Source organism: Pogona vitticeps, chromosome 5 (assembly GCF_051106095.1).
Source record: "Pogona vitticeps strain Pit_001003342236 chromosome 5, PviZW2.1, whole genome shotgun sequence".
Lineage (NCBI taxonomy): Eukaryota > Metazoa > Chordata > Lepidosauria > Squamata > Agamidae > Pogona > Pogona vitticeps.
The window spans coordinates 47,039,749-47,051,663 of record NC_135787.1 but is presented as its reverse complement, the minus strand read 5'-3'; the positions used below and the strand labels follow the sequence as shown (position 1 = coordinate 47,051,663).

Sequence of the window (11,915 nt, the reverse complement as noted above, 5' to 3'; positions counted from 1 at the left end):
ATATATTCAGTCCTACCTACACAGACTCACTGAAAACAGTGGGACCTTAGTTGTGGCTAACAAATCCCAACTTTTCATTAGGTCTTCTTTCTATAGGACTCATATAGGATTCAGTCCATTGTCTTTCTAGGAAGCTTTGATCATACAATTTCCCTGCTTCATTCATTAAATTTTACATGGGGTCCAGATCACATTGTCTTTCACATGTCCTACAATTTTTTCTGTCCTTACTTTCCCTATCACAAAAGCCAATTAAGCAACAGGAAGCAGAATAGTTATGGGTATCTCTGAACTGCTGGCATGAAAAATCCATGAAAGATGTAATCTCTTGTTAAATGGGAGCCACAGGACAGAAGGAGGAAGTATTTAATTATGGAAAATCTCTCCCTGGCATTCATGTCTTTGGATAGCAGTGACTGAGGTCATTAAAGACTTCCTACTTCCCTCCCAGGGCACTAGGGCCTTCCACATGTAGAAAGAGATTATATGAGACAGAGGTTTTTTTATTTCCCTACCTATTATGTCATTACCCTTCCATAGGTGTAAATTATACAACAGGGTTTCGGCCAAATCCAGCAGAATTCAAAGGACAACAAATAATTCAGCGGTGCTCTGAAATCTTTAAAAGTCCATCACTATCTGTGCATCGATTTTGATGGAATATTCTGCTCATAGGTAGGCTGCCTTTTAAGACTGAAGCTGTTATTAGTATTGAAGCAATACAGGAAGCTGCCTTATACCACTAGCCCATATAACTCAGTATTGTCAACTCTGGTTACAATGGCTTTTCAGGGTTTCTTTCTTGGTGGCCTTCCAATCAAGTATTAACTAGGCGTACCCTGATTGTTGTTGTCATGTGCTGTCAAGTTGATCCCCACTTAGTGCATCCCTGTGAATTAAAGAGAGTGTAGTGGATAAAATGTTCGGCCAGCACCTGGGAGATCTGGGTTCAGATCCTCACTTAGCTATGGAATCCCAGTAGTAACAATGACCATTGCTTCAGTATCTCACATACCTCAAAAACCCTGTTAAGGTCTTCATTAGTTGGAAGCAGTTTCATGGTATGTAACAACAACATGGATTTATAGCCTCCAGAAAGTCATGTTGCGAATAGGCCTGCTCAGGTCTTGCAGACTAAAAGCCATGGCTCTGTTTAGTGAGTCAGTCTATGATTCAGTCTTCCACTTGTCCTACTACTTTTCTAGCATGATTGTATTATCCAGCAGGTCTTGTTTTGCCATGAAAGATTCACATTATAGTCGAACAGTTGACAAACAACATTGTAGTCATTTTAGCTTCACAGTCATGTTTTGCTTCTAAAACAAGGTAAGATTGGCCTGTTCAGTCTAATGGTGGATTATGAGACTGTGCATTCTGAATTAACTTTATGTTGTATGCAAAGATGTTGCAGAGCATTCTCAGTCTGTGCCCCAGCTCTTTAAGCCACAGGAAATAAGTGTTGGTATTATCTAGTTCCTGGTATCTTCCAGACTGTGGCTCTAAACGCATTAACTAGGTTGTAGGTCTTTGAGAATACATTGGATCTTATTTCTTGTAAATGTGCATAGTATTGTGCTGTTAGTGTTTTTTTAATTGCTACAATCTAGGTACTTAAATGCATACTTGAAAAGTGCATCAGCATCCGTTCCATCTTCTCTGATTCCCTCAATTTAAATTAGCTGTAGCTGTTAGATAGATCCAGCAAAGCTTATGAATCAAAATTTTTATCTGGAATTCTAAATTGCATTACCATATATAGATGCATATTCATAGTTTTTCCCCATACTATGACAAGTACTTTGGCTTGTGCTAGCATGTGCGTCCCTTAACTTGCAGTGTGAGACGATCTGCATTCCTTGCATCTTACATATATCAAGAGTTCATAGTCAAACTGGGTGTTAAGAACACTGTTTTAAGAGTGTGCTTACAGCTGGCTCCTTTCTTTGGGGAAAACACCAGCTGTGGGAGCCGTGTTCCAGATCAGGATTAAGAAACTGGGGCACCGAGTTGTTTTTAACCCTTTCCCCTCTGCCCTGCATTTCTGCTGTAAATTATTTTCACTGTCATACTCGTAGTGAGGCAAGATCTAGCACAAGAAGTTAAGAGTTTGTAAAGTAAAATCTGATCAAATAATACTGATCCGAGTTCATGAAAAGCTTATGAGTTTCACCATCGTTCAAGTCTAGGCTACAAATGCAGATGCTGAAGAAATATAAAGCTTTTATGTAAGCATCCAGGAACACAGACCAAAACAAGCAGTGCTGATAGTTCTAGGTAGCTACAATACCAAAGTAGAAAATTTCCTGGAATTCCCCCAGAGTCCAGGTTCTGGAGGGCAGGAAGGAAGAGTGAGCTTAGGTATAGGTTGCACCCTTTGAAAGGCTTGCATAAATGAGCACAAGCACTCGGGCTCTGCAGCTCTTCCAATCCCTTGTCTCAGTTGCCTCTCTAGAGCTGTGGCATTGTTCAGGCTGAGGTAGCTTTCTCTAAACACATGGGCAGAGTCTCCCGTGCCTGGCTCCTGTTCCAAGCCAATAAATTGGTGAAGGTAGGCAACTTCTAGCATCTTCCTACATGTACTCTTTTTCCAGGAAAGGCAGTGACCCCTTTGCCTTCCCAGTTCTGCTCTAATATTCCCCTTGGCCCTGCCTCCTCCAGCTGTCTCTCCTGAAACTTCAGGGACTCCCTCCAACCAGTCTGATCCTGAGGAAACTTACCCTCCTCCCAGCTGCCCGCTCACTGTGTGCTGGGGCCAGACAGCTCACTAGAGATGTGTGCCTGCATCCCCTCACAGTGGGGAACACTTTTTTAAAAAAAATTCTGAGAGCCTAATTCAGTTCCAGGGGATTTGGGGTGATTGGGGAGTACTGCATTCCACTGGTGGATGGGAACAATGGCAAAAGGGTGGAAGCCAAAAATACGGTCATATTTTAGCTGAAAGCTCTTACTATCGGTGATTGAAGATCAGAGCACATGTTAAGACTTATGCCCATTGCCTCCTCTTAATAAAGTTATCCAGACATGCATATCCCTCACTATAACATGCCTGAGACATTAAACACACAAACAAAGGCACACAAACTCCCAGTTTACCATTCTCAAAACAAAAGAAAAGCCATTTGCCAAATGTGGATTGAGGCCATCTTGTATCAAAATAAATAGAAAGTATTTTCCTCTTCAGAAAGCACTACTTCTAAATATAGAACCTGTGTTTAACCGAAAAGCCAGTTTCGGACCTTGAGAGAGATGGATTCAACACTATGGCTTACCTCCATATCTCATATAGTAAATGTGTTTTAAGACTGTGCGGTGAGAATTAATCTATGGGCCTGGGCATTTACTGTACTCAAAACACAGCAATTTGTTCACATGGCATCTCAATGAAGTTTTTAGCAAAAGGATTTTAGCAAAAGAAAGTGTTCTCTCTCACTTCCTGGCATAAACAAAAGAGCTGCTTTGCTCTCAGCAGCATAATCGCTGAAGCCCCTGGGACATATATCTTTAGAGGATTGTTTATTTTATTCCAAATTCCTCCACAGTTTATTATTTCTTTGACTGTATGTCTAACCTTCTGTTCCAACATAACTGCATATTTAACATTCAGATCTGCCCTTTGTACTTGGGAGAAAACTCCATCCCAAACTCTTATATTAGGTTACTGGGGGCCAGGAGGGAGGGGTGGGGAGAGCTTCAGAGCAAAGGCTGCCTCTTTGAACACCCCTCATCATCCTTACACATGCAGTGTGATGAGTTTAAACAACTAGCCAGGTATACAGTACAAAGGAAAGGAGTCTCAGTGAATGTGATCTAGATTACAGTATCTCCATGTAGCAAAGCATGTTAATGAAAATTGTTACTGCTTTAGTTTTACATACACATACATATATGTTGTTGTCATTGTACTGTATAGCTATTAGGATTCTTAGCCATGTACTGGGAAAAGGCTTCTTATTTCTTAGAATGTTCTTTATCTGTGAAAAATGCTGGTTTTCATCCTAACAATTGAGTCAGGAATAGAACATCAGTCTGGATCTATATTTTAAAACATTTGACTGTTTTCTGTCCCACTACTGTGCATGTAATAGCACAATATTGACAATATGCTTAGACTGTAGTCACTGTACTGCTGTAATCACTTGGGGATGTTTTTTATTTAAAGAAGAATAAACATGAAATGCTTCAATGCACCAAGATGTGCCTTATTATAAATGACAGCTATGCTTCTATTTTTGCAGTTTCAAAAGGATTTTAAGGAGATTGGTTCCTGCCTCCTTAAGAATGAAACCTGCAGCGTGTGCATGCAGGCAAAGGTAAAATGAGGAATCGCTGCCGTATACAGCGCAGGGGGCCCTGCATAATCTACAATGAGGATAACAGCATCATTAACGCTTTCAGGAATATTCCAGGAATTACTCTTCTCGTTGTCAACAAATTGAACCTTTTGAGACTTGTTCCTGGTGGCCATGTTGGACGCTTCTGCATTTGGACTGAAAGTGCTTTCCACAAGTTGGATGACTTGTATGGCACTTGGCGTAAACCAGCCACTCTGAAAAGTGACTACAACCTACCAATGCACAAGATGACTAATACAGATCTTGGAAGAATCCTGAAAAGTCAAGAAATCCAAAAAGCCCTGTGTCCACCAAAGAAGAAGATTCACCGCAGAGTTCTTAAGAAGAATCCACTGAAGAATTTGAGAGTTATGATTAAACTGAATCCATATGCCAAGACTATGAGACGCAACATTGTTCTGCGTCATGCTAAAAATCACAAGCTCAGAGAAGAGAAAGCAGCAAAGGGGAAAGCAAAGGTTCAGGCTGCAGCTGCAAAGACTGAAAGTACAGCATAAACATGGCAGGTTTTTGCACTTTGCCTGTTTCAGTACTGAAAAGGACTGTACCGTGAATTACAGTTAATAAAAATCTAAAGATCTATTTACAAAACGAAAAAAAAGAAAGAAAAAGAATGAAACCTTAAACAGCTTGTTCGTTAGTGTCTATTCTGATGCCTGAGACTATTCCAGAGTTAACCCATCTCAGGGCTCTAGATGTTTAATGCAAATATAGGAGAGAGGAAAGGGGAAAGTTAGGATCACGCTGTGTGGCAGAAATTAAAAAAAAAAAACCACCACTAATCTGCAACCTTTGGGGAAATCCAGTAATGTTTCCCATTTCCAGCGTTTCATGTGGTAAAACTTACAAAATGCCTGCAGAGCCTGAAATATGAAAGAAAAGAAAATTGCTCTGTTTCTTTGTACAATATAATAATACAGTTTCTACGTTTCTTTACTTATGATGTGCATGGGCAGATTGGCTTTCCGATGTACTTTAGTTCCTCCTTCATGGCTGCAGGTGCTGTGTGGAATATTTCAGAGAACAGATCTTGTGAGTATGAAGATGGAATGGGGATGTTTCATAATCAATAAACAAAAAACAGGGCAGAGCAACATAAAAGAAAAATGCTGTGCTATCTGTCAGAGTGCAGGTTTTGAATTAAATTGTTTAAACTGTTTACTTTATTAACACGTTTGTTGAAGTGGCTGCATTGATTGTATTCTAAGAACTGCTGATGTAAGTTACGTCAGAAATATTTTAAGAGATAAGTAATAAACAAATAGGTAGCACTTAGCTGGTGAGAACTGTTGGCAGGTTGACATCAGAGACAGAGAGAGAAAGGTATAGGAGTGTGTTAATGCCTAGAAATCCATCCAATTATTTTTTCAATATAGGTAAAGGTAAAGGTTCCCCTTGACAAATTTTTGTCCAGTCGTGTTCAACTCTAGGGGGTGGTGCTCATCCCCGTTTCCAAGCCATAGAGCCAGCATTTTGTCCAAAGACAATCTTCCGTGGTCACATGGCCAGTGCGACTTAGACACGGAACGCTGTTACCTTCCCACCAAGGTGGTCCCTATTTATCTACTTGCATGCTAGGTTGGCAGGAGCTGGGACAAGCGACGGGCGCTCACTCCGTCGCGTGGATTCAATCTTACGACTGCTGGTCTTCTGACCCTGCAGCACAGGCTTCTGCGGTTTAGCTCGCAGCGCCACCACGTCCCCACCACTCCTGGATTGCTATTTTGGTATACATTATGCATACAGTTTTAAATTATACTAGGCTTTTAAAAATGTCTCTCTTTTTTTGGTGTATATCCCTACCTCAAGATCTTTGGATATAAGGTGGGATATAAATGAGTACATTTTAAAAAATGAAAACATTCTACACACCATTCTAATGTATTTCATTTTATTGAATTCATCATATATCAAAACACAGCCACAGCACTTCCATATATACATACAGTATTTAATTCATACCTAATATCATTTCCTCAACTTTCTCTGCTGAATGCTATGAAATTCTGGTTAGAAATGTTTAATACTGTGAAGCACTTTACACTTTTGAATCAAAACAGTTAAAACTTAAATAGCAATAAAAAGAGAACATATTTTATATTGCTACAGTACATAACAGGATATTTGCATCCCTTGATATAAGGTATATAACTCTAAGAAATAAAACGCTGTTTGGCTACGCACATTTTGACGTTTAATTATACAATATATTACATACATGTAGTTTATTGGCAGTGAAAGACGTTCAGGAAGCAGTAAGTGGCATATTCTGTATACTGGCACAGGAAATAGCAGATAACTGTATCTGTAGAGCAATCCTATGTAGATTTATTCAGCAGTAAGATTTATTCAGAATTAGGTTCCACTGATTTCAGCAGCAATTACTACCAGGGCCATCTGCATAGAACTGCAATCTAACCTAGCCTCGTTACAGCCCGTTAACATCTTCCATCACCCCCATGACCACAATGCTCATTATAATCTGGAGATGAAGAATGAAATGGAGGAAACATTATAAAGAGAAAGTGTAGACTAGGTAAAAATATGTTGTTATCAGGACAACATAATATTTCTAGACACCCTACACAATTTTGGCCTTGATCTATGGAAGTGACCGAACAGAAGGCAACCCTGGACCAAATCCTAAGTGAGATTCTAGGACCTAATACAAGATGTGCTCATTGACTACAAAACTATTAAGCTGAGTTTCTAAGTGGAAAATCTCCAACAATGTTGAACACAGTACCATGTGACTTCAAAATAAGTTTATTTTTTAAAAATTGCACTTGTTGGGGGGAAAAATGGAAAGAAATTGAGAGGGCCAAATTTCTCCAGAATAACTGGGTTGTTAAAGTTACAATGACGGAACTCAACTTGAAGAAAAGGTCCCACCAAGTCCAAGAGGTGCAGGCATGGTTAATAAGCAATATCAAGAAAGCAGTTAGAGAAAACAAGCCTTTCTTTAAATAAAAATAAAAATGAAAGTAGTGACCAAATGAAAGTAAAAAGGAACACATGTCAACCAAAAGGGGTAGGAGCATGGTGCAATAAGCAATGCAAGAAAGGATTTTCAGGAACCTATCACTGATGACATTAAGACCCATGGTAAAATAATAGCAATTTGCTAAAGATCGATTGAACAGTTCAGTTACAGAGGAATGTTAAAGGAAAGCAGTGAAAAGACAAACTGAACAAATCCTTTTTTAAATACATAATTTTAGTTGAATACATAGTTGCATCTATCTTTACTAGAAGGAATGTGGTACAAGCATCCTTTCCAAATAACCTGTTCAAGAACAGAGTCTGAGACAATAGTGGTGTCCTAAGATAAAAATTTAGGTCTCGTGGACAAACAGAAACCAGTAAATCATTTGTTTCAGAGAATTTCATTAAAGAATTTAAAAAGAACTCAGATGTGTTGTTGCTGAAACTGAAAGTGTTAACAAGCCCGTGTAACAGATTACATGTAGTTTGCATAAATTTTCTTTTGACAATGTCCCTCTCTCTCTTCTTGACTCCTGAGTAAATTTAGGAGCCAAGAAGAGTCTCTTACGGATTAGTAAGTGGTTATAGACCAGAGGGCAGAAAGTATAATAAATACATCTTTCTTACAAAGGAGAGGTGTAAAGACTGGAGTCTTCCAAGCATCTCTGTTGAGACTAGCACTTTTAAACTATTTACCAGTGATCTTGATTTTGCAAATAAACCAATTTGCTTAGAGTATTTAAACAACAAGGATATCTCCCATCTGGGAGAACAGAATGTAAAAATGTCAAAAGTGGTTCTGCTGAAGGTAGTGTGAAGTAAGTAATTCACTCTGGGACCCAGAGGTGGGGAGTACTAACTTAACATTTTTGTTGATGGGGTCTGTCTGAGCTGATGTGCAAGGAAGAGAACTTGAGGTTGTTGTGGTGCAAAGATTAGTGAAAATATTCACAAAATGTACAGATGCTGTGGAAAAAGTAAATTTCATGTTGAAGACCATTAGGAAAGAAACTGAAAATAAAACTGCCAATATTATAAGGTCTTTATAGAAAACTATCCTGAACCTATAAAATATATTGCATGGTCTCATTCATTGCACTTTTAAAAGAGGGTGGGGTATGCTGGATATGAAGAAATACATAACAGGAGAAAGAGATCAAGTGGCTGAAGCAAATGTCCTGGAAAGAAAAGTTACAATTGTTGGGATATTTTTTTAGCCTACAAAAAAGGTTAAGTAGGTGAGGTTGTACAAAATCACAAAAAGAGCAGAATCCTGTTGAACACTGATGGAGCATCATGCTCCACCTTCCATTGTACAAACAGAGACTGTGAAGCGCCCTTGTTGAAAACAAGAGAACTTGAACTTGTTTAAGAAGTTGTTCAGCTTTTGCTTACACAGGGTTCTTACATGGTGACCCATTTGTACTGTGGGCTGCTGTGTGAGCCGGACAATGAAACAGGATTCTGCCCAAAATATAGAAAAGGTAGACAGGGAGAGATTATTCTCTATATTTTAAATGTATTCAACAAGGCCAAATGATAGATTTCTTATACCCAAAAGGAGACTGTGGAATTTGCCACTACAAGACAGAAATGGTCACCTACTTGGGCTCCTTTAGAAGGTTGTTACACAAATTCTTCTAAGATAAGGCTATTTATGGCCACTAGGCAGGATGGCTATGTATTATCTATCACATAAGATACGTCTCTCTGAATACCCATCACTGAACAGCCAACACACAACCAGAAAGATGCTTACATTTTGTTTATACTATATTTACATTTCATTTTTTAATGTTTTATATTGTGCTTATATTTTGCTTGTGGGTTTCCCATAGGCATCTATTTGACCAATGGGGGAAAAGAATGCTTAACTAGATAAGTATTTAGTCTAATCTTATCTACTTTTCAGGAAATGGTTTAATTTGAACAGATTTTGACCCAAATGATCAAACTGTGCAGGGAAGCAGAATGTTGCACACTTTAGGACTATTCTGACTGTTTTATGACTTCTTACTTATGTTTTGTAATTTAGTAAGAAAAGCCTATTATTCTGATCTATGGATGGTTTGGTTTGAATTCTTGGGGAGGGACTATATTATTTGGCCAGGAGCTGGGATGGGGTGGTTTAAAGTTCTTGGACAGAAATATCCTTGCTAGTTCAAGTTTCAAATTTGTCGCTGTTTTACAATTCTTACGGGTTTTACCCTCTCAACCAGTTTCCACAACTGAGTGATACAAGCACAGAAAAAAATACCAACCAAAGCCATGTTTCATGCAGATGCATGAGCTGTCACACATGTATGCTAAGGTGACAAGGCTGGGTCTAGACCTGCAGTGCATTGCACATGCATGTGAGTATCATTTACTGTGAAAGCACAATGCACTACCATATGAAAAACGACCACATAACAATAAGTGCACAGAAGTACAATTCTAAACAGAACAGAGTTAAGATAAACTGTACTTCAGATTAATGCAAAATGATGTAATGGATTACATTAATTTTCTGTGAATTATGTTTAAACATTTGTTATAAAAATTTAACAGTTGTAATAATGGATTATAAATGGAAAGTAGTACACATAATAAATCATAAAAATAGTGCATGACTCCTCAGGTGCAGGAATTTGCTTCCAGCAAACCAAACAGACCACAACAGAGCCGGAGGTCTCTCTATGGAATGACTATTAGTCATTTCATTCAAGGCCACCTTAAGCCACTAGTGCAGGATTTCTGGAACTATCCCAGCCTGATTAGGGCTTGGGTATCAGATTACATTTAATCTGTGATTCCCAAATACTGATCACCAGATGACAATGGACTACAGTTTTAAGAATCCCTAGCCAGTATGGCCAATGATCAGGAATTCTATAGGGACTTATGTTTGCAGACTAATGATCAAGACACAGAATTCTCAAAACATTATTTCAGTCTGCTGCATTTTCTCCTCTATCCAACACTGCTAGCTTGAAGATGGGACAGAAAAAGCCTGGTTCTCGCCTTCTCAACTCTTATGGAAAACTGGTCACAAGAGATAAACAGTAATAAACAGTGTATGAGATAAGGCAGCCAACAGGTTCATGGTTGGTATGATAAACTGCTGGATAGCTCTGGTTGGGAGTTTGATTCCTCACTGTGCCTTCTTGACAAGGGTTGGACTTGATGATCCATAGCATCCTTTCTAGCTCTGCAGTTCTGAGATTAATATTATTTATTCCCCTCTGCTGCCCTTTTAGCTTTCTCTACTTATGGACGGGGATAGCCTTCAGAATTCTTAACAGGCAAAGCATTCACATGATGAGTGTAATAAGTTATCAAGCTCCTCTTTTTGAATAAGGAAGTAATGGTAACATGTGCTACCAAAAAGTTTTAACTGCTTCTTCCAAACCTCAGAAAGTGACAAAGAAAACTTCATTGTAATGGCAACTGATATTTTATGACTCCCATCACGGTGTGTGAATGTATTATTTGTATAAATGCTAAGTGGAGAGCTAAAGTTTACTTCTGTGTGTCCAGATTACTCTAGAAAAGTCCCTTCCAGAACCTGTTTTCAGAGGCTGGGAGGGCTCGGGAAATGGAAAACATAAGCAGGGGCCCTAATAAAACTCACTGCTGGGAAAGAGACTGTCAACTGGATGGGGTTCCCTCAACCCTCTGTTGTTACATGATGTGTGACCAAAGCTTAGAAAGGTTTTGACTACAACTCCCAGAATGCCTGCTTGGGAGGTTCTGGAAGTCATACTCCAACCACATGGCCTTTCTAGGATCTACTTGTGATAATCTATCCTGAACCTGCTTGTACCATTCCCAAGCTGCTGATGACTGAATATGTTCCTTGTATAAAATAACAATAAAAATAGCATGTTTTGTAAATTTTAATACTGGCTTTCAGGTGTTAACAAGCTAAAGTGCTGCCATGTTTTCTTTTTATTTTAATTTTTAGTTCGTACAAAATTCTGAATATCAATATATTATGTTTTAGAATGCATGAAAGCACAATTTAGTCTACGCCAGTCGGTGTCCCCAAGAAATTTGTATTTCCATCTTCAGTATCTTCCTTCTGAAACCAGGGCTCTGAATGTGGTCCTTGATGATAAGCATCCAGAAAATAACAGATCCCAGGAATATCACTTGGAAAGTTAGGTGGAAGGTCCTGTCTTGAACGAGGAGTAAACACAAAGCCTGGGCAGTCCTTTAGCAACCTGCAACAAAAATTAAATACCGTAATGAAATGTAGTCTATAAATACTAAATATCATGTAAAAGTAATTGTCTAAATTATAGGAACACATATTTGTTGCCATATGCATGGATGGGCAATTGTTTTATTCTGCATTAACCACTACATTGCTAACATCTGCAAGGGGCTCCAAAGCCATATAATTTATTGTGATTAAACACAGGGGAGCTTCTGCACAAATGTTCCTTTTAATATCCACACAGGTCTGTCACAACGGAAAGGTCTTTGTAGGCATGTGCATCATATGTTTTTATGTGCCTCAAATCATTGGTGACAAAATAAAAACAAGGACATTCCTAAGTTTGCTTAGCTATGGGTGAAATTCTATTTTGATTC

General features: G+C 38.7%; 2 protein-coding genes across 4 annotated transcripts in view; one reads left to right on the top strand and one right to left on the bottom strand.

Annotated features, from left to right (window-relative positions):
• Positions 1–4,282: 4,282 nt before the first annotated feature.
• On the top strand, positions 4,283–4,963 carry LOC110072798 (large ribosomal subunit protein uL4-like; the record flags this gene model as incomplete). The annotated part of the gene is made up of 1 exon (XM_078376655.1): positions 4,283–4,963. A coding segment is annotated over one exon (567 nt), but the record flags the coding sequence as incomplete, so codon positions are not given.
• A 1,263-nt stretch (positions 4,964–6,226) lies between these two features.
• Positions 6,227–11,915, bottom strand: part of GUCY1A1 (guanylate cyclase 1 soluble subunit alpha 1) — a 57,176-nt gene continuing 51,487 nt past the window's right edge. For all 3 annotated transcript variants that reach the window (XM_020781391.3, XM_078394802.1, XM_073001520.2), the window contains exon 9: positions 6,227–11,542. In XM_020781391.3, coding sequence (XP_020637050.3) covers positions 11,341–11,542 — 202 coding nt within the window. In that variant the 3' untranslated portion in view covers positions 6,227–11,340. The remainder of the gene's footprint in view (positions 11,543–11,915) is intronic.